Genomic DNA, 19,223 nt, shown 5'->3' on the forward strand with positions numbered 1-19,223 from the left:
ATTAAATACTTACTAATATCTACTTTAGGTCAGTTTATATGAAGTGCATTTTAAATACTGTTATGACTAACCCAACACTTCAAAATAATGTAACACTTGTGAATAAATTTTAAGTACAGCACAGTTGCAGAAGGGAAAGGGGATAGGTTTTACTGGAGATATACATAATCAAGATGAGTGAACATAAATAGAAACAAAAGTAGGCAATTTGATTCCTTCATCCAACTTTCTTGTATATCTTTATAAAGAACTTTGTAAATTTGTCAAACAAAATCACTGACCCTACTTGATCATTTTACAATTTTCTAAACTTCTTGTTTTTGCTTCCTTAATTCCCTTCCTTTTTTGAACGAGTTGAACTGAAGGGTCTGTTTCCATGCTGTACATCTGACTACCTTGCAACAACATTACCATAATGGCTATCATACCAGTTTACTTCTGTTTTATCATTTCATCTAAACCAATATTACATGCAGAGAAATTGGTCTTTTAATCATTTTCTCTTCAGTGATTATTTGTTGGTGGATTCTTTTGTAATTTCTGTTCCTTCCTGTCAAACTATGGTTATTACCAAATCAGGCATATATATTTCATCTTGTTCATTCCTTTTCTACTTTTCCTTCATTTGAAAGATTTAGCAGAATCTGTCATCTTTATGAAATAAAATGTAACAGGAAGCTTGTTTAACTAAATAAAATTGCATCAATCCAAAGATCCCTTATGAAGTAAGAGCACTCCAGTTACATTTATTGAATATTAAAGATGTTATTTCAGCAACCAATCAGAAACAAAAATGTATAGATGTTAATTTATTTCAAAAAATATTTAACAATACTGATTCACAGAACCAGCCAGCCAGTCAGTCAGTCATCAACATGTATAATAATGACTGAAAAAATGTGGAACTGAAAATACAGAATTTCAACATAAATGCCTCAAACACACATTTTAAACCACTTTACTGGTAGTTTTACCACAGTGTTGCAATGCTCATGCATTCTTAACTGTACAGTATGAAAATACTTTTGAGCAAGAAGTTGGGTGTGCCTTTCACTCAAGCATAAATGGTTTAATCAAGTTTCAGCTGTTTACATTACATTTAGTTGTGACTTCTAAAGACTTCTGTACATCAGGTAAATTACACAAATGAAACCTGGAATGATTAAAATGAGTTTTCATTACTACATTTGCTTGCACTAGACTAAGGCATTGGAAAAATTCAGTATTACAACAGTGGAGAAATGCTAGCTTCTGATGCTGACAAGAAATGGTCATCAAAATACAAACAGCAGATCATCAATCCTTTCCACAATCACAGTAAAAGAGCACCAGAAAGATCAAGGGGCAAGAAGTAAATTGATCATACAAGTTCTATCTGCAGTTTTACAAATGTATGGCACAGGAATATTATTTTTAAATGTTCTAAATCTCAAAAAAAATGAATTTGAGAGAAATTGACCTGAATTTAATTTTAAAATGAATAATAAAAAGTTTGCAGTTGTCCCAGTGAAGTCATCACATTATTTAGCCAGGATAAAAAGAGATGGACAAAGAATAGATAGGAGAGGGGAAGAAAGTAAGTAACTGGAATTTAAAGTAAAGTAATCACTTGAAACACAAGTATATTTTGATTGGCATTTTACGTTTAGAGTCTTGGGATCAAGTTCTTCCACATGGTCAGAGCCAAGCTCAGTTTGAACATTTGGGCCACTGCACTGGAGGTTTGTATTTTGGTGCTGTTTTCAAAAAGCATGTCAAAATTACATAGTCTCTGAGATGAGAGACAAAATGTTTGCACATATTCGGCCTGTTTCACTAAAATGTGTTTTGAAGTAGTTTGTGCTGCCTCAAACTTTCTGATGAAGTTCTAATTTAAATAAACTGCAATTTTAAAAGCAAAATGAAGTGTGGCACACATTAATAGTTGTACATATTGGAGAGGATTAACTAGACCAACAATTAATATGCAAGATATATAGAAGGAAAGTCAGAATTTAACACTTCAAATTTAGTAAATCAATTGTGCTTTTGTATAGATAGCGCATAATACAGCATTTGATTACAAAAGTCAGTGGCAGTATTTAAAACAATTCTGCTAAATTTCAGTCCATGCACACAAGAAAATACTTCATTCAAGCAAATAGTAGAGTTCAGTCCTTTTGTTTAGAAGACTTTTGACTGCCAGTAAATCAGTATAATAATCCCTAAGTCCTTGACAAATTAGAGCAGGGTGGTATTACGAGGTCAGTGTATGGTGGCAGAATATGTTAGTGCATGGGATGTATCCACTATTCTTCAATATTCAGTTTTCATGGGGAAATATTGTTCCAAATTGAGGGAGGAACAAAGGTAAAAAGAAAAGGTAGCCAGTCGTGCCAGTGAGGGGAAAGATTTCAAGTCAAAAGGCATTACATTGTTTAGCAAGGATAAAAGTTGTAAGATCAGATGGATGGTAAGAGACATTTAGATCACAATAATTTGGCTTTGAGAGAGTTATTTTAAACAATTCAATATGAAGACTTGTGTATGTTTTGATGGAGACTAAAAATAGTTACTTATGGATGCGTATTGCATTCAGAGACCCGTTTACAGAATATAACACCAGTAATGCTACAAAATGAAGTAGTGATATGTTAAAGGTAGATTCATTATTTCTGGTCAAGGATGAGAATGTCTTACTTCACACCAAGCAATGAATGATTCATTAAGAGATCCACCAACAACTTTGTTTCACAAAGTGCAATAGTCAAGGATGTAAAGCTTTACATTGCACTGTAGGTGGGAAAGATAAAACTAGTACCATGATATTTTACATTCTTAAATACCAAATACAGCGAGATGCTCTTTTGCCTCACATGGACTGTTGAAATGAAATCAGAAAATAGTGACTCATATCCAAGTTGGGAATCAGCATTCCAAAGCCACTATAGTTAATAAATAGGAGTAAGTACTCACTTTACAAGTTCTCAAAACAAAATAATTACATATTCAAAGTTCAAGTGTTTTTTTTAGTTAGAAGTAGAAAAAGCTAGAGACAAAAACTTCAAATTAACAAAAGGTCAAAGCCAAAAAATTGTGTTCAAAGAGATGAATTACAAAAATATCGACAGTATTTGTATTCCACATCTGGATTTAATCCAAGTAACAAAAGAATGGTTCAGTAATAAATTCAACTTGGCAAGACTACTTTGTTATTTAATGTTTAAGATTTGAAACATAGACACTCCTTCCTTACACAGTCAGTATTCAAAATATGCTATCAGGCACAATGTAAACACAATGAAATAAATTACTTTGTTCAGTGTTAATACAAAATCACTGGTTTAAACCAGGAGGTTCCAACCAGTGAAATTCCACTGGCTGCAAGATACTGTGGTTAATACTGCTATTAGATTAGTTACTTATTCAGACAACAAACTGCAAGTGCATTTCAAAGTTAGCTGTTGCATCTTCCAATCCTGATTACATAGCTCTTGGTAGACAATGATGTCCATGTTTTTAAGCTTACTTCAATATATAGAAAACTGAATTTGCACAAAGAAAAAGAAATTCATAAATCTAATTATCAAAGTAATTAGTTCTTTCAGTGTCACAGATTGAGCCTGATGAATGTAAATGGCAATTGCTATTTCCAACCTCATTTATGAGTAACAGGATAGAGAATGGTGGTTTATCCAGCTCAATTATTCAGATGAGAAGCAGATTTACAGTGTGGGAATGCAACTCAAATCTGAAATGAAAAAAATGGCAAAACTGTGACAACTGGCTAACATCTAGTTAGAGATTTTCTCTCCTTTATTTACTACACTGCTGCAGTCAGGAGAGCACGCTACTTCAAATAGTGAGCTCAAGTAGTGACAGCTCAGTTCTAAAACACAATTTAGTTTGACTCAAAGAACAGTTAGTTGGTTCAAGATTCTTTACCTCAACAATGTAACAGAAAGCTGAGCTTTACGGAAGAGTACTGCACACCCCCCAAAAAAAAAAGACAAGAAATTTGTATTCAGTATGGCCAACTTGAAAAGTCCCACTTCTAAATCACAGTGGTTAGAAACAGCTTAACTGTGGAAGAATGGACAGTGGAGAGCAACAAAGAAAATTAGGACATTGTTATCATTCCAAAATAGTGTTTTGCTCTGTAGTCACCTGAGCAATGTAATACACCCTAGGAATAGGAAAATAAGATCATGGGCTTAAGAGGTTTCCGCAAAGAGGAACAAAAACTTAACTTCCAACACATTCATAGCCAGCATGGCTACATAGGCACTGCATCCTTTCAGTCTTAATACAATATAACGTTCACACTATCCAAGCACAAACACCATGTTCCCCCCAATACCAACCCAAATAGCCACTCTTCATGTGAGCCAAGGCATTAACTGTCAATAAGTTACTCAGCTTTTATGGAATCTTAGAGAAGCACATAGCACCCAACATCATCACGCATGCACTTTCATTAGAGTCAAGCTGAGAAAGGAGTACACACTGGAGCTCATTTCTTTCTTTCCCCACCCAGTCAAAAATATGATGAAAATTCATCCTGCGGTTTGCTAAATTGGTTCAGGTTACAAATTCTTCAACTTGTTTCATCGTAAACAATAAAAATATTTTGCCAACTCTGATTGTGATGTAACACGAATTAAGTTACAGTACCTGTTACAGTAGTATGAGAATGAAAATTAGGTAGAAAAAAAAATGGTCACTGTCTCTAACCCCCTCACATTTATTTTAATAGCGAATAATGACTTTCCTCTTCTATTGTTCATCAGTTGGAAATTGATCCAAACATTTTGTTGGCACTTCAAATCTGAAGGAATGCTTCATCCTGGAACTTAATACTAATTGTGGAACAAAACAGTTTCAGTGAAGCTCTAATGTAATAAACTGACAAAAATAAAAAAAATCCATAATTACTGTAGTGAGAAGTTCAGTTGTTCCAAACTTACTGAAAATATTTGTTGATTGTGTAATCAACCAACAGTCAATTGAAACAGAGCAGGCAGGAGCACCACGGAATATCTAGCTCGTCAGAAACCAAACATATCATAGTCTTGTGCTTCATAAGAGGGTGCCATTTTTTGGCAACACCTAATACACTTCAGGATAACTTTTACTCCAAGTATTGTCCATCTAAAGAGGCAGTTCACCCTACACTTACTATGGAACAAGTTTGAATAACTTTATTTCTACTTCAACTTGATGAAAGTGGAGAGATTCTGGTGTTCTGATTCTGGACAGGATATGGGGATACAGTAACTAGGTCAAGTCTGCACTGCCTGCAAGAATTAGATCCCTATACAATTTGTTGACCAGAGCAATTTTGACTCCCAGGATTTTGGAAACAGAAAACCCAAAGCATCCTGGTGGAGGTTGGAGTGCTGCTGTATTTTCATAAAATGCTCAGACAGCAATTAATGCTGATTTCAGAGATTCATATTTAACTTGCCCACATTGGTAAAGAAACTAATCTACAAAGGTGATGCTTTTATCTTTGAAAAACATAAGTTGGTACTCCAACATGCACAGCTCTCAGAACCCCAAGGAAACAAAGAACAGTCTCATTTAACTCCATTTAACAGTTATGTTTTAAGATTACAGAAACAAAATCACAATTTGAGATGGCCACTTATTCTGGGAATAACTGTGGATATCAAATAAAAAAAAAAGGGGGGTTGGGTATGCATTGCAGCACCCAAAGTCAAAACTCGGCCATCATGTATCAAACAAAAGATTCAGAGTAGCAAGCCAAGCTCAACATCTGTTATCACAATTCAACTACCGATTCAGAGTATCTAATGAGATGTAGGTTAAAAAGAACTTGCTTCCATGAAGAAATCTGATCATGAGCAATAATGTTTAGAAAGATTATTAGTGAAGTGACTTAAATAGGTTGAAAGTACCTAAATGTACAGTACAGTACATACATTTGCCTTGAACCATTTCCTATTTTACAATGTAAATGTCACTCCCTTGTGTAAGGATAGCAAAAATTTGGACAGCAGTGTGCTATACCTCAGATAGCAAGCACAACGTTTGTTCACACTGAGGTTAGAAATAAAGTTATTTACACTAGCTTGCTGGTTTTACTTGGCAAGTGTTACAAGTAATTCAAGTACCAATGTTGCATTTTGTCAAATTTAAATTTTAGCAGATTTTTAAAAAAAAGTACAAAAGATCATTTGCACCTAGATTTTTTTGGGGGGCAAAAAAATAGGAAGATCAAAAGAGGAGAAAAACAAGTAACAGTGTGAATGTTGGATTACACCAGAAACCTGATCAATGTTAAGCTACAACAAGCCAAGTTGTAGAGAAGCTGATTTCCCAAGATTTTCCATCATTGGTCCTACCTATGGTGGAGTGTGCCATGATCATTAACTAGATGGTGGATAAGAAAATTTGGCTGAAACGATTTATGATGAAGCAGTGCAAACCAATTTGCAATACAATTATTCAGAACCTTAAACATACTGTTGTCCAGCCCAAAAGGAAGCCCTTCACAAGGGATTCTCACCAAAGCAGATTAGTTGTATTGTTGTCTACATCAACAGTTGCTCATAACTGGGAAGACTGGAACACTCATGGAATCTTAGAGATAACTCCAAAAGTTAACTGAATGTAAAGAGCTCAAAATATTCTTCTTTTTTAAAAAAAAACTGTTTCAAAATCATTGGCTAGTTTTTATTTTGCTGGCAAAATGTGCAACAATAGCCACAAGTACACCGGAACTGCTTCACAAGTTCTTCAAAAGCATACTTGCATGGCAGTCGTCAGAGGTTGCAAGTGATTTCATAGGACCTTATAAACCAGCTCTTCTGTAAAATGTGATTAATATATACACAGAATATAAATTAGGGAGCACAAGGTCACAAAGATGCACTTTTAGTTAACTTGCTGGTCCTGAATTAACAATACTGGTATCATTCGGTTGCTTGTATCAGAGTAAACCAACATTCCCAGTCAGTCGGTTATACACGCTACTAATTCAACATTCCTCTCCATTCTTCATTCAAATACACCAACCAAAACTCTGCTGCTATCAGAGGCCTCAAGCAGTAATACTTGCAACTCATTTATTCCAGGCTTTTTTTTTTAAAAAGAGGAAAGGTGGTCATCAATTTAACGATCTGAAGTTATAGTGCAATCTTATAACCACCATAATCACACTTCAAAAGTGCTGTGTGCAACAACCAGGATATTGCCATCTTGACAAATTAGTACAAAATATCACTGGAACTCAAGAAAGGTCTCTTCCACACAGATTGACCTTGCTCTTGTAGCTGCTGCTGCTGGACTCACTTGGTAACTCAAGTTTTATGCTGATCTTTCCAACAATCAATCAGAAAATACTATTTGTTCTAATCAGTGTGTGTTTGGCCTGTTAGCAGCAGCAACAGTATGCTGGGCTGTAGTGACTGTCAAAGCTTAAAGTCAGGATTCAGCTTCTTGACTTCTTGCAGCAATCTCTCCCGATCTTGATTTGCCTTGGTCAAAGCTTCCTTCATGCTGGCAAGTTCCTGCCTAAGGATTTCATTCTGCTTGAAACAGAAAAATACCCAGTAATGAGCACTATTAATCAACTTGGAAGAGTCAGAGCAACAGAAGTGTTAACATTCAACAAGTGTTAAAACCTTGCCCTCTAGAACAACGAAACAGTGTTAACAATCTACATTTTCTCAGGACATGGACTTTGCATAAACCACACTTTGTGTTGAGGCAAGCCATCACTGCAAGTTTGAACACCAAATTCCCTCTAGCTTGAATGTTAGTACTTGGAATTTTACTAACGGAACAACAGAGCAGGCACACAGTCTTACCAGCATCAGGTTTGTTTTGTATGAAACAGAATTTCTGTTGTGATAACCAGACAAATAGTCACACCTGCTCTTTCAATAACCTCTTAACATGTAAAATTGCCTATTGCTGTGAAAATACATTTTGTTGGAGCTCTTTGTCTTGTACTCCAGGCAATTAATAAGAAACATCAACTTAAAGGGAAAAACTAACATTTATACTGCATGACAGGAAACTGATGATTGACCCCAGCAAGTGGGTTATAAATGAGAGAAGCAATACTATGCAGAATGCATCCATGCAACGATTCACAGTTAACCTCCTGGTTTGTTTACATTTTAAACTAGCTAGTTAAATCTCTTTGCCCTGAAAAGCAAACCAATGTCCTGACCAATGAATAACTATCACTGATTCATTGCGTTGAGTTGTCAAACAAACCTAGCAGTTAACTGTCAATCAGTATTAACAAGAACAAAGGCAACACCTCAACCCACCACTTGCTGACCAATTAATATTCTCCTGTTATGCAGTATAGATATTGATTCATGACCGATCAACCTAAATGCCATTTTCCTGCACTATCCTCATATCTCTCATGTTTATTATCTACAAACCTAAATTTCCATGCTGCACATCAATGAGCGAGCTTCAACAATCCTTAGTGAAAGACAATTCTAATCTATCATAAATCCATGTTGACTCTGGCCAGATTACCAACCCCCACCCAAGTGTCCAGTAATCACATCCTTTAAAGCAGATTTATTACCCTGATTACAGAATTCAGGCTAACAGGTCTATGATTTACATTCTCCTCTCTCCCTCCTTTCTTAACTTGGAGATTACATTTTCCAGCAGGCATCATTCCAAAATTGACAGAATACTGGAAGATGAAAATTTTGATAGCTACCTTTCTCAACACTTTGGGGCATGGATCATTACATAATGTTTTTTAAACTAGCAAATTCTTTCACTTCATTTTTACAAGTCCCTTGCATCTTCCTCTGTAAAGACAGACCATAATTATTGTTATAAACTGGAGGTTAGCCTCCCTTCTGAGAACTAAAATCAAATCACCCAAAGGGGAGCACCTCACCCTATAAACTGTTAAAACAGTGTGAGAAGGGGTGTAATCTATTTACTTAGCAACTCCTAGTCGGTAAGATTTGGAGATGCCGGTGTTGGACTGGGGTGTACAAAGTTAAAAATCACACAACACCAGGTTATAGTCCAACAGGTTTAATTGGAAGCACACTAGCTTTCAGAGTGCCACAACCACTTGATAAAGGAGCGGCACTCTGAAAGCTAGTGTGCTTCCAATTAAACCTGTTGGACTATAACCTGGTGTTGTGTGATTTTTAACCTAGTACGTAAGAAAGATCCCTGATACTCATTTTACAACTGTCAAATGACAATTTATCCAACTCGAACAGTGAACAAATTAACTAAACCATTTAACAGACTAAACAATCCCCCTCTAACTATTAAATATTCCCAAAGAACGCAAGATTCTAATAGCATGCTTTTCCAATGAATACAAGTTCCACTTATATAACAATAGAATTTAGCCCCTCAAAATTACAGCCAGATTACACATCTTCAAACTTTGTGTCTTCTCCACTGATCCTTCCATCAGGAAGTTCTCTCTGTAGATTCTTCTTTCAGAATTTTAGATGGTGTGCCGCAGTGTACCATGGTAAATAAGTGGTGTTTTCTCTAAGAGCAGAGAGCTGTTATCTCTTAACAGATGGCAGTTGGCCCTCTCCTGATTTTCCAAATACCCATTTATGCCCTTGATGACCTATCAATTTTTGGTTCTCGGCTGTCAAAACCATCAGACTTAAATTTAATAGGTTTTTAGTAGCTGAGGGCCTAATTTAAATTGGCTAAATTTAAAAAGACGGTCTTGTTAAAAACTGCTACTTGGTCTTTCAATAAAAAATGTCTCAATTCAGGCTCTCTCTGCTCCGACAAACTTTAAAGCAGTTCACAGACATTCATTTTAACATTAATCACTGAAAAACCCCATCTTTTAAAGAGACCATGCAATGCTTTTCCCAATTTACAATTTCCCACACACCAACTTCACAACATTATTTAGCCTCTCTACCACTTCCCTACTTCTTTCCCAGCTATAAATATGTATACACAAAAGGAATGAATCATGGTTAATGGGTCTGGGAGAATTAATAGCAGTTAATGGTGACCATAATAAGTTGACAAGTAGTTGGTTGTGATAGCCCACATGATGAAAAGGCCTGGTTTGTGGGAGTTGGGGCAAGGACATGGAAAATGGTGCTCAGGCCTGAAAAGTATTGCATTTTTGTATTAAGGATCTAAAAGAACCTACTACTGATTTATAGAGGCCTTACTATACTACTTACTGGACAACATGTTGCATGAACATTTCATCTAAACTGGTTTTATTTCTAAAGCCCATGTCAAGATTCAAGTTCCATGATTACTGTAACATCTTTACTGCAAATAGTTATAATAAGAAATAAAAGTTACTGTGAGGACAAGGAATTACTTCCACTCATCTTTTCTGTCCTTTGTTATTGCTCATCTCCACCCATACTGATGCTGTTCTTGCTGTTTTTAGCCAAGGTCCTTCCTCATGACTGTCATGTCATTCTTCAGAGTTAAACACCAATCCCAAGTTCTCGACTTGTATCTCTTGTCAATGCATGGTATTCTGGAATAGTGAGATCCTAAACGCTGTTCACCACTCTACTACATCTTCATAACTGTTACCAGATCCAACTCTTGTACCTCTATTGAGTCAATAATTAATCCATCTTGGTTAGAAAGACTTCCCACATTCAGATAACAGCACCGTCAATTTTAAGTTTATAACCACTTGATTTTATCCCAATCACTGATGCACTTTTCCTGTCACAGACTACATTTTGAAAAGAAAAATCAAATAACTATGTCGGTCTTACTATTTCTTCGGATTTTTAAATTCTCCCTCATCTGAAGCCGACCCACCATGTTAAACTTAAGATCTTCTTTTCAGCTCAAGTTTGTCACTTTACCAAGGAACTGCTCGCAGTATGAATTAATGCAGCTCATTCCAACAAAGCAGCTCCCTCTCCCTTAAGTACTTTATTAGCATCCTTTGAGTCAAAGTGCTGTCTGCTACAAGCCACACAGTCAATTCTAATTTGTTTAGCACAATTAGCATGTTGCCTAAACAGCAATCCAGTCATGATCATCTCAGGAGCTCTTATTAAATTAGACACTGGCTCCTCAAAGTTCCTCAGCTATTCCTAGTTTGATCTATATTATTAGCTCCTGTTAGACCATAACAACTGGATCATGCCCCTGACTAAAAAGTCTGATGGCTTCTGCCCCAAATATTTACACCCCACCCACACCGAAAAACCCCATCTTTTAAAGAGACAATGCAATGCTTTCCCCAATTTACAATTTCCCACACACCAACTTCACAACATTATTTAGCCTCTCTACCACTTCCAAATTAATCTCCTCTAGGGAGGGGACATCCTTAATGCTGGTCAGGCATGCAACAAGAACGAACATGACTATCATCTAATGTAAGCACTAATTTGTTTTATTCCTCTCAATTTTTGATTGTGGACCAAAATGAGAAGATGACTGGTTTAAAAGCCAAAGGCTGTTGAAGGATTACTGCAATTTTTAAAAACATTACCTGATACTGATTGTGAGCAATTAGTAAATGGTTGTTGGTTTATGCAGTGCGAAAAGCCTAATTACAAACAAGCTGGAGCCAGAGGGCTGTGTGTGAATGGAAATTTAACTGATAACAAGCAGCTGAATGGTGTGCGAAATGGTGACCAATATTTGATGATAAAGTCCTACTGCAAAAATGTGACTGTCGCCCATGGTATCAGAGCAGCGTGGGGTGTAAATATTTGGGGCAGAAGCCATCAGACTTTTGAAATAAAAAGCATTGCCAAGCTTGAAGATTGCCTGTTTATTTCCCGTCATCAGTTGCTATGATTTTCAATAAGTCAGAGACCTTTATAAAAATGTAAATGAGCCTTCTTGTGTCACATGTAAACAAGTACCTAGAGAAGAAAGAAAGTTTGAGATCCAGAGGTCTCATCAACAAAAGGATTATCTCAGCAAACCCTGTGAACACTGTCCACTGAAGCAGCCTTGCCAGTCTTTCCTCACTTCGTAACACCCAGGATTTGACTGTCCATCTGAACCTGTCTGTATGTGCATAGGGAGGACATTTACTAAGTTGATTTATGTTTTAATTAGTGAAGTTAAATGCAGACAGTTCATACTTGTTTATCTGCAGTTCGAATCAACTTACTTGTAATAAAGTCATTTTAGTCAAATGCAGAAACCTGGTCCATGCTTTCTACCAACTTGGGTCTGAAAAACAACTAAATTACTAATACTGTGTAGTTTTTAATTCATTAATTTTGGTAGTGACATCTCCAGGAGTAGCAGGACTGCATTTCCAATGCATGACCTCAGTGAAGCAGAACACTAATTTCCCATCACCTAGTAACCAGTGAGCAGAAAATTAACTGAGTCAGCCACACAAATGCTACAATTTCCAAGCATTGTACAGAGAGTAACCCACCTTCTCTAACCATCCAAAGGCATAAAACTGGCTGTGATGACATCTTTTCCACATGAGCAAAATTCCAACAATACAAGAATCTCAACTTCATTAGGACACTATCCACCTTATAAATGTTTACTTTTACCAGAAAACACTGGGTCTCGCATGTACTATCCACAAGATGCATTGCAACAACTCATCAAGGACAACAAACCCTTGAGGTTCCCCTTCATGTCTTTCCTAAGTGGAAATTTATTATTGTAAAACTTGGTCAAAATCCTACAAGATTGCAAAATCCATAGGAATAACTTCACTAAACAAAATGCATGCTTCATGGCAGTAGCACCTTCTTAATGTCATAGAAGTTGAGTAAAAAGTGCTGGCTTGGGGAGCAATACCCACATCCTGTGAAAGAATTTTAAAAAAACTAAATATGACTTAGTATACATACCATGTCCTTGGTGGTGCTGATGCCCAGATCTGATGGACTCTGGGTCTCAGAGAGTGACTGCATTCCCCTATTTTTGATTGGTCCAAGTTGGGTCTGATGCGATCCAGTGGTGACCAAATAATTCTCCAGTTTTGTCAATACTGGCTCATTTTGATCTGTCTGCAACGCTAACACAGGAAGTAACAACAACAAAAAAAATCAGAACTACCAACACCACAAATTACAAACTAAATTTAATAATATTAGATGTTACAACATGGAGACAGATAGGTGAACCAAATCAGATGTTCTGCCTCTGCATTGGTAACACAGTAAAATTATAGCAAAGACCTTCCCAAATAGTTACTCCAATGGTTCATAACCAGAGTTTGCAAATAATTACGTTTCTAGACATTGGTTTTGTAGTTAAAGCATTTAACTACTTATTAAATACACACTAAATTTTGCAAAGTGAAAACCAAACATGACAAGCTGAAAGGTATCTTTGCTTTAAACCCATTAGTTCTCATTCAAACAAAAGAAAGACAGGTAGATAAATAAACACAGTTAGGGGACAAGCAAAACAACAAAACTGGCCAGATTACTTCAATGGCTTTCACTAGTGTTGTTTAACAGGACTCCATAGCTGCTTTTCCTGAAATGTTGATCAAAGTTACTTTCAGTTCACCCAACAAAGGCAACAATACTTCAAATACAGCTTTCTACTGAGTTGTCAGAACCTAATGTATCACATTAGGCAGGGAGCTTTCAAAGTTTAATACAATTTCAGTAGCAGCTCAAAACCACTCAAAGTTTAAAAAGAAACTTAAAATTCTAGTTCCACTTTGATAGGCTGACCAACTCAATTACCATTCAACAACCACTGTCTGCTTGAATTATAGGGTCTCTTCCAGACTTGTTGGAATCCATCCCCAGGAACTGATTTCATTAATAGCCAACTTCTTGTACATAATGCTTTTCCCAGGTTACTCTATATGTTAGAACTTTTCTGATCAAGGATCAGCCCGCAATTAGCTTCCAGGCCACGTCTCACAAACAAAGCTGGTTTGATCTGTTCTTCTCCTTTTACGAGTTGTCCTAAAGTCCCCCAGTAATTTCCAGTTCATAATTCAAAACTGAAATAAGAATTAAACAATGAAAAATCATTGAGGGCTTTAACAGGCTGCAGTGAATTGAACATGACTATTTCCCTGATCAACCATTTTTCTTTCAGTGAAAATAGGGAAAATGTTGATGAATTCACATCAAAGACCTCTAATAATTGGTAAGGTAAAGACTAGCCAATGATACACACAAATACCACAAGAGTTCAAATTATAAAGGACTACAATTATTCTAATGTTCTAGTCATTGAAAGTAGTGGATATTTATAGAACATAGAAAAATACAGCGCAGTACAGGCCCTTTGGCCCTCGATGTTGCGCCGATCCAAGCCCACCTCACCTACACTAGCCCACTATCCTCCATATGCCTATCCAATGCCCGTTTAAATGCCCATAAAGAGGGAGTGTCCACCACTGCTACTGGCAGGGCATTCCATGAACTCACGACTTGCTGAGTAAAGAATCTACCCCGAACATCTGTCCTATACCTACCACTCCTTAATTTAAAGCTATGCCCCCTCGTAATAGCTGACTCCATACGTGGAAAAAGGTTCTCATGGTTAACCCTATCTAAACCCCTAATCATCTTGTACACCTCTATCAAGTCACCAATTCCTAATCCAAACCTCCAACTCACCCTCAATGCCATACCTCCGTATTTTTTGCAGTAGCCTACCATGGGGAACCTTATTAAACGCCTTACTAAAATCCATATACACCACATCTACCGCTTTACCCTCGTCTACCTCCTTAGTCACCTTCTCAGAGAATTCAATAAGGTTTGTGAGGCACGACCTGCCCTTCACAAAACCATGCTGACTATCCTTGATCACATTATTCCTATCCAGATGTTCATAAATCCTATCTCTTAGAATTCTAAGACTTTGCCCACAACAGAAGTGAGACTCACCGGCCTATAGTTACTAGGGTTATCCCTACTCCCCTTCTGAACAAGGGAACCACATTTGCTATCCTCCAGTCTACTGGCACTATTCCTGTAGACGAGGACATAAAAATCAAGGACAATGGCTCTGCAATCTCCTCCCTTGCTTCCCAGAGAATCCTAGGATAAATGCCATCAGGCCCAGGGGACTTGTCTATTTTCACCCTTTCCAGAATTTCCAACACCTCTTCCCTACATACCTCAAAGCCGTCCATTCTAATTAATTGTGACTCAATATTCACATCGGCAACAATGTCCTGTTCCTGAGTGAATACTGACGAAAAGTATTCATTCAGTGTCTCCCCAATCTCTTCAGCCTCCACACGCAACTTGCCACTACTATCCTTGACTGGACCTATTCCTACCCTAGTCATTCTTTTATTCCTGACATACCTATAGAAAGCCTTAAGGTTTTCCCTAATCCTACCAACTAAGGACTTTTCATGTCCCCTCCTTGCTGCTCTTCGCTCTCTCTTCAGATCCTTCCTGGCTACATTATAACTCTCAATTGCCCCAATTGAACCTTCATGCCTCAGCTTTACATAGGCCGCCCTCTTCCATTTAACAAGGGATTCCAATTCCTTATTAAACCACGGCTCCCTCACACGACCCTTTCCTCCCTGCCTGACAGGTACATACTTATCAAGGACACTCAATAGTTGCTCCTTGAACAAGCTCCACATATCAATTGTGCCCATGCCCTGAAGTCTACTTTTCCAAGCCACGCATCCTAGGTCGTGCCTCACCGCATCATAATTTCCCTGCCCCCAGCTATAACTCTTGCCCTGCAGTGCACACTTATCCCTCTCCATCACTAGAGTAAAAGTCACCGAATTGTGGTCACTGTCCCCAAAGTGCTCACCTACCTCCAATTCTAACACCTGGCCTGGCTCGTTACCCAGAACCAAATCCAGTATGGCCTCACCTCTTGTTGGCCTGTCTACATATTGTGTCAGGAAACCCTCCTGCACACATTGGACAAACACCGACCCATCTAACGAACTCGAGCTATAGCTTTCCCAGTCAATATCTGGAAAGTTAAAGCCCCCACAACAACCACCCTATTACTTTCACTCTTCTCCTGAATCATCCTCGCAATCCTTTCATCTACATCTCTAGGACTATTAGGAGGCATGTAGAAAACTCCTAACAGGGTGACCTCACCTTTCCTATTCCTAACCTCAGCCCAAACTACCTCAGATGGCAAGTCTTCATCCATCGTCCTTTCCACCGCTGTAATACGATCTTTGACAAGTAATGCCACACCTCCCCCTCTTTTACCCCCACCTCTGACCCTACTAAAACATTTAAACCCTGGAACCTGCAACAGCCAATCCTGTCCCTGTTCTACCCATGTCTCCGTAATAGCCACAACATCGAAATCCCAGGTACCAACCCATGCTGCAAGTTCACCTACCTTATTTCGTATACTTCTTGCATTGAAGTATACACACTTCAAGCCACTTTCCTGTTTGTGAATTTTTGTGAATCATTGAAATATATCTCGCGTGAGAAAGGAAGTTATCAGTGTTTTTACATTAATCAATTCCTTATCACAACCAAGACGCTATTAGCTTACTATCTGAGAAGGCCAGCACCAATTTCTACTGGTCTCCTATCCTGAAGGCAACTATCAGTATCAAGAATAGCGATATCTAGGCTTTTCATCCGTTAACAATTCCTTGATATCAAGTAAAGATTCCCCCATTTCTAAAGAACAGTTTGACGCCTCTCTTTCAAAAACAAATGCACCTTGATCTCCTCCATCCTGCAGACAACCAGATTTCCAACCTACCCTTCCTTTCCAAACTGCTTCTTCATGTTTTGACTGCAGCCCAACCCTCAAGACATTAATCCAGTTTCCCTTAAACGCCAACGTGATTCTCTCCAGTTTTCCACCAGAGTCAACACTGACGTGACAACAAAGATCACAAATTGCAGTCCATCGTAAATGTAACAGTTACTCTCTTTTCTTGCAGCCCCCAACACAGTTGACCAAAGTATCCTTTAACACCACTCTGATACCATCCAGCTTGGCAACACTGCCCTCACTTGCCTTTACTCTGCAATTTGATTATAGTAAGAACATCTCTAGCGTAATAGCTGCCTGCATTCTGAAAACAAAACCACCAGCCACAATAATCTGTTGGCACAATAGCCTGAAGCTTGCTTCTGTATGTATCCAGTTCCAAATCTCTGTATAATTAGTTCTCAATGGTTCAACAGTTTCCACTATCAGGTTATGTGTTTATCTAACATTTGGTGTTTAATTCCCTACATGCAATATTACTGGATCAAAGCCACCACCTTCAGACTGCCATGACAATTTGTGTACATTTCTGATTGATAATATCAAACAGAAGCAGACTATTTGTGACCTCAGCATTCTATTCCAAAATGAAGTTCCCCACTCCTATCCAGCACTGAGCTCACCTCTTTTCACCTCCATGTCCAACTATCCCTATAGTGTGGCCATTCAGTCCAACAAGTCCACAACAATTCTCTGAAGAGCCGCCCACCCAGACAGCACCCTCTCCCCTAACCCCACATTTACTGTGGCTAATCCATGTAGTCTGTACATCCATGGGCAATTTAGCAAGGCCAATCCAGTTAACCTGCATACCTTTGGACTCTGGGCGGAAACCGAAACAGGTACAGGAAACCCATGCATATACAGGAAGAATGTTCAAACTCCTAATATCCCAATATTAAATTTCTCTACTCCATGGTTAAAATTGTTCATTGCATATCCTGTCAATCACAGCTCAAACATCTGCCTTTTTCTAAATTAACATTGCCACTTAAATGCACTTCTGAGAATATCAATACTTGATTACGTTTTCACTTGTGTATACAAAAACCAAGTCCAATTCAATTGGACATTCTAGTAACTAAGTGTAGATAATGGGGATAGAGATGTAAAGATCTCAAGCACACAGACTAGATTCAAAACGTTAACGACTTACCTCTTATACAAAAAGTCCCGTCATCAATCCGCTGAACCAGAAGGCGATCAACATCAAGATGCAGAGGTACAGGACCAGAAGATGTAGCATATATTCGTGGGCCATCATCCTTTTCATAAGAAGAGTTTAACGCAAGTAAGTATTTCATATTCCAATAATGCTCATTGGTTTAAATTTACAGAAAAAAAAAGCAGATTGTAAAGCACTACCAAGTATACATTGATTTTACTACAATTTTATTACAATTTTCTCATCGGATTAATAATCACTAAATAAAAAGTACAGTCAAACCGAGTGTTTATATTCCATGTGAGCGTTCTCCCATCCCTCTTCATCTAACTCCATCAACATAATATTCCACTTCTTTCTCCCTCACGAATTTAACTAATCTATCCTTAAAACACAACTTAAACTAATCACCACAACTACTCCGAAATATACACAGTGTCTTACAATCTAATCAAGGTCTGGGTGAAGAAGCTTTTCTTGATTTATCTTTATTGAATTTATCAGTGAGTAGTATCTATTCTCCCAGCTTTGAAATCACCAAGTAGAAACATCAAACTCTTGCAGAATCCAGATGAGACCCAGACAGTTCAATTTTTGCTGATGGGTATTCTCAATTCTTGTGGGAGCTTAATAAAGCCTTTTTTGCACTATTTCACAACTTTTCCATAAAATGGAGACTAAAATTTTCACTGTATTTGATGTGGTCCAAACCAAGGTTTGACAAAATCTTAAAATAATTTCTCTGCTTTTCAACTCTAACACTCTGGAAATTAACTCCTGCTTAAACAACAGGTCTTATTAATCTGGAATCACAACTTTGATTTGTGAAGCTGTGTCCTAGAGGTCTATTTACTGTAACTAAATTATACACTTATTTCCAAGGTCTGTGTGACCTTATTCTTTCTACTATCTTTCTTAGCTGTACTCAAGTCATTTGACAAATGCTTTAACTGATCAAGTTTAATGTCTTGCTCCATTTTATCACAGTCTTGACTACAACTCCTAATTTAGTGTCATCTGTAAAACTTTTTAAATTGTACTTTTTGGTCCTAGAGTCTACATTCATGTGAACAACAGTGGTTCCTATACAAATTCCCATGATCATCACTTCAACTAATTGCCATTTGAGTAACAAGCTTTAGCCCCAACTGTCTTTTCTGTATTTTAAAAAACTTGCTATTTGCCCAATGACTCATGTCTAATTTGTAGTTAGGAGTCTTTTTTGGAACTACTTTAAAAAGCCCAACTCTACTAGCTAAATTAGATTACATTTTGTTATTTTTCAAGAGAATTCAAAATAGAGCCAACTCCTATTTTCAATGCTCTGACCAATAAAGGAAAGCATACCAAACACCTTCTTCACTATCCTATCTACCTGCGACTCCACTTTCAAGGA

General features: G+C 37.5%; 1 protein-coding gene across 2 annotated transcripts in view; it reads right to left on the reverse strand.

Annotated features, from left to right (window-relative positions):
• Window positions 1-794: 794 nt before the first annotated feature.
• The window catches only part of bltp3a (bridge-like lipid transfer protein family member 3A), a 123,972-nt gene continuing 105,543 nt past the window's right edge, over window positions 795-19,223 (reverse strand). The window contains exons 19-21 of one of the 2 annotated variants that reach the window (XM_043716922.2): window positions 17,819-17,927; window positions 12,807-12,973; window positions 795-7,532 (exon numbers count right to left, since the gene is read on the reverse strand). In XM_043716922.2, the coding sequence (XP_043572857.2) occupies window positions 7,416-7,532; window positions 12,807-12,973; window positions 17,819-17,927 (393 nt within the window). In that variant the 3' untranslated portion in view covers window positions 795-7,415. Of the gene's footprint in view, window positions 7,536-12,806; window positions 12,974-17,818; window positions 17,928-19,223 lie in introns of both variants that reach the window. The other variant, XM_043716921.2, reaches the window with a different exon arrangement.

Source organism: Chiloscyllium plagiosum, unplaced genomic scaffold (assembly GCF_037043375.1).
Source record: "Chiloscyllium plagiosum isolate Xiang-an unplaced genomic scaffold, Cpla_swu_hap1 HiC_scaffold_26, whole genome shotgun sequence".
Classification (NCBI taxonomy): Eukaryota; Metazoa; Chordata; class Chondrichthyes; order Orectolobiformes; family Hemiscylliidae; genus Chiloscyllium; species Chiloscyllium plagiosum.